General features: G+C 38.0%; 1 protein-coding gene across 1 annotated transcript; it reads left to right on the top strand.

The window, feature by feature from the left end:
• The first annotated feature begins 1,113 nt into the window (after window positions 1-1,113).
• On the top strand, window positions 1,114-2,106 carry LOC104897031 (hypothetical protein). Its single transcript, XM_010683841.4, has one exon. The coding sequence runs from the start codon at window positions 1,182-1,184 to the stop codon at window positions 1,776-1,778; it is 597 nt and encodes a 198-aa protein (XP_010682143.1). The 5' UTR covers window positions 1,114-1,181; the 3' UTR covers window positions 1,779-2,106.
• Window positions 2,107-3,941: the final 1,835 nt, after the last annotated feature.

The following is a 3,941-nucleotide window of genomic DNA, read 5'->3' as shown; positions in this document are numbered from 1 at the left end:
TGTGATTTGCGTCGCACATCTTCCCACATGCGACGCAAATCCCAACTGTGCGTCGTTTCCGTTTCTGTGCGACGCAAATGAAGAGTCGCAAATCGTCCTTTTTCTACTAGTGGGAGTTCTGTAACGTTTTGACCGTTACAGTATTCATGGCAAATCCGCCGGTTTTTATTGCTTTCGTTTTGCCTGATTTCTTCCTATAAAATCAGAGCTTTCTGATCAGTTCAATACACACAACAAAAAAACACTATCTTCCTTCTCTTCTTCTTCTTTCTTTTCCCGGGTCTCGTGCATTTCTCCAAAGCTTATTCTGCTAGTGGTGGCAGTCTAGGCTACTGTGTTAATCTTGGGGAGCATTCCGGCCAAGATCGATTACCACTGTTGTCGGGCCGTAATTGCTTTCAAGTCAGTGGTCTCATACCACGGCACAGTCTTGAAACCTTTCTCTCCTGCCATTGCGTTCTGTCAGTCTCTAACAACTATCACAATATAAAAAAAAATATTTATTTTCACACTCTCACTTCCCATCTAGGCCTTCTACACATGCTACTGTGGAGTGGGAACTAGGGAGGAATATTGGGGGCTAATTTTAGAATATCTTGGAGGCAAAGCTACTGACAGTTAGGAAAACCAAATCTTTTTCTCAAGCTTTTTGACAAGAATACTTTGGAATAATTAGTTAATCTCTCGTTTTACTTTCTTTATCATTTGGACAGATAATTTGATCGACCATCTTGTTCAAGAATAATAATTTCTAGGGACCTTTAATATCACAATTTACAAGATGAGACTGCACTTTTTCTCTATGGTCCTAAATTGGTATGCCAGCTTAACTTAATACATTGTTTGAAGAAAAGCACATTCACTATATTACTGATTCAAAACGATTTAAACCATATTACTGTTCTCTGTAATCCCATGTCTCTTCCAAATTAATGAGATAGAGTTCAAGTTAAGATGTCTTGAGTTACATACAAGAAATCAAAAAGTAAAAGCACAAACACTGGCCAATTAGATTATATGGAGAATCTCCAAAGTAGAACTAATTTTTTTATTCTAGCACCAAGAATGAAGCAAGCCCATCTTCTCATCCTATATAAAAAAAACACAAACTTACTTCTTTTAGGCCATAAATTCACTACAAACCAACATTTGAGCAAATTGTACATCCCCCACCTTCCAATATGCCAATTTCTAGAACATCACAAAATCCTACTGCTAAAAAAAGAAGTCCAATCACACTATGTGCCATCGTATGCCTTGCATTGATAGTCATTGTTGGGCTAGCCATCCTCATAACCTGGCTCGCGATCAAACCCAAGAAGATCCAGTACTCTGTCGATGAAGGGTGGATTCGAGACTACAACTTGACCAACGGTCACCTAACTTCAACCTTTAACTTTGTCCTTCGAACCTATAATCCGAACCATAAGGCCTCGATATACTATGACAAAATGGATGTCACAGTGTACTATCGTGGCCAAAATGTTGCGTATGATAAGGTGGAACCATTTCATCAGCCTAAACAGAATGTGACTAGGATTATGTTTCAGAATACAGCTAAAGATGTCACGCTTCAATCTGATTCGGTTAAGTACTTGAAGAACGAGAGGAACGGTGGACAGGTTGATCTAGACATCAAGATCAAGGCAAAGATAAGGTTTAAGGTAGGATTGTTGAAAACGCGACATTATAAAGTGAAGATTTTGTGCAGTCCTGTAGTGGTAAACTTCTCTGATGATAAGAGGTTCCAAAAGGTAGACTGTGATGTGGACTACTGATATTTATTTATACTGGAGACTGGAGTGATCATTTTGGTGCCATTGGGGTTTTATTTTCTCTGTTTTTTTTTTTTATTGATTGCATTGCTCAATTCATTGAAATTCATTAGTTTGTGTGTTCTTGTTGTTTCTCTTCTGTTTTGTAACATTTTGGTTTTTCTTATTTTGGTTTTCTGAGAGAAATGAGTGGAGGTTTGAATGGGTGGACATGGACCATCATTTTTTCTGTAATGTATAAATATCATGTATAACGAAGTTGGTTAAAATGTTTGCCTGTTGAAGTATTTATGACGAATCTGCTTCTCTAAGGAGATCTGCTGTAAAACTATTTACAAGATGTTTACTTGGTTCTTAAATAGTAATATTTCAAGGGTTGTCCCTCTGTTTTTCAGAAACTCAAATCCTAACGTAATCAGAATAAATATGTGGCCATGGGCTGGGCTGGCCCGCGGGCTTCCCGAGCCCGGCCCGTTCCAGGCCCGGCCCGAGCCCGCTATGGGCCCGGCCCGGCCCGCTGCTCATAACATGGGCTGTGGGCCGTTAACGTTTGGGGAATTTAAAAGTCAGCCCGGGCCTGGCACGAGCCCGCTAATTTGGCCCATTCAGGCCCGTGGGGTGGCCCATGGGTTGGGCCCACGAAAAAGAGGCTCGCAGACTTGAGTGTGCCGTTGAGTTGAAGTACTCTCCTTTTGCTGCAAATTGTGCAGGTAAAGTAATGATAATTGATGACATTGTGTCATTGTGACAATGACAACACATATTAAGTACAATGTCACAAATACACAATCTATTGCAAGAGTGAAATTTTCAGATTTTGCAACGTCCATAAATAATCCATATGCACCAAGCAACAAGCAGCGGCTAATTTTACAACAGATAAATTTACAACGGCTAATTTTTTCCTTTCTCTATAAATACACCAAAATTTCAGTATTTTTTCCAAACAATTCATCACTCTCATCTCATCATTCATTCTTCTGTATTATTTCAATCTCCTCAATTTAGAATTATCAAAGTTCTCAATTCCTAAATAACAAAAACTCTCAATTATACATTAACACTTTGCTCTTAAAATTATTAATAGTACTACTACAAAATTACTTGTTCTTTGGGTGAAGATTTTTTGGAGATCATTCAAGAAACATTTGAAGTTGCGATTCTCACATTTCCTAATTCTATTTCTACAATATTGGTTGTAAGATCTAACTCAACTTTGTTTCAATTATTTTTAGTTTATTATTACTAATCATTTTCTATTTACAATTATATTGTTAGTACGTTATTAGCTATTAATTATTATTGTTAATTGATTCCTTTTTTATTAATATAACTAGTGCTATTTTTGTTAATTTTAATTGAGTATATTTTGTTTTTGTGGATTTGTTTCTGCAATGGCATCAAAACCAAATACCTCTTCCAAAAAAGCCAAACACATAGCTACTTCTAGTGACCAACAAAACCCAAACATGTCTATGCCGCCACCTCAAAACATGGGATTCAATCAGTTTAGCCAAATGAACCAACCGTTTTCTGCATTCGATATGAATCCCCCTCCGGGATTTCAACCAAACGCATACCAACCCTATTACGGATATGGCACACCACAAGATCCTAGTTCTTACCATTCCACCCAAACTATACCTCAATTTTCATCAACAATGCCTAGCATGGGATCCGGATCTAGTGGTCAATCAGTTGATAGGCCCTTCTCCGAAATCCCAAATCCATTAGATGAGTGGTGTACGGAAGAGGAAATGGCAACTAATAAACATCGAAAAAGTAAGGTTTGGGGCTACTTTTTATCAAATAAGGATGAAAGCAAAGCTAAGTGCAAAACATGTAACATGATTTTATCTGCTATATCTAAACAAGGGACGGGTCACTTAGTTAGACACTCCAAAAAATGTGGTGAACCCTCTAGCGATCCAGCACAACCCAAAATCTCTCAGTATCATCCACACGGTTTCACTTACAATAATTATGAGAGGGATAGGGACGAACTTGCGCAAATGCTTGTGCATGCTGAACAACCTTTTCTTTTTGCTGAGAATGAACCTTTTAATAATTACATCAACAAAGCACTACAACCTCAACACACAGCCAATTTCTAGAAAAATGGCTCGTTCATCTGCTATGAGAAACTATTTAGAGCATAAAGAAAGG

This window comes from Beta vulgaris, chromosome 9 (genome assembly GCF_026745355.1).
Source record: "Beta vulgaris subsp. vulgaris cultivar EL10 chromosome 9, EL10.2, whole genome shotgun sequence".
In the NCBI taxonomy this organism is placed as follows: domain Eukaryota; kingdom Viridiplantae; phylum Streptophyta; class Magnoliopsida; order Caryophyllales; family Amaranthaceae; genus Beta; species Beta vulgaris.
Note: the sequence above shows the minus strand (reverse complement) of the source record. Positions and strands in the feature narration are given on the sequence as shown.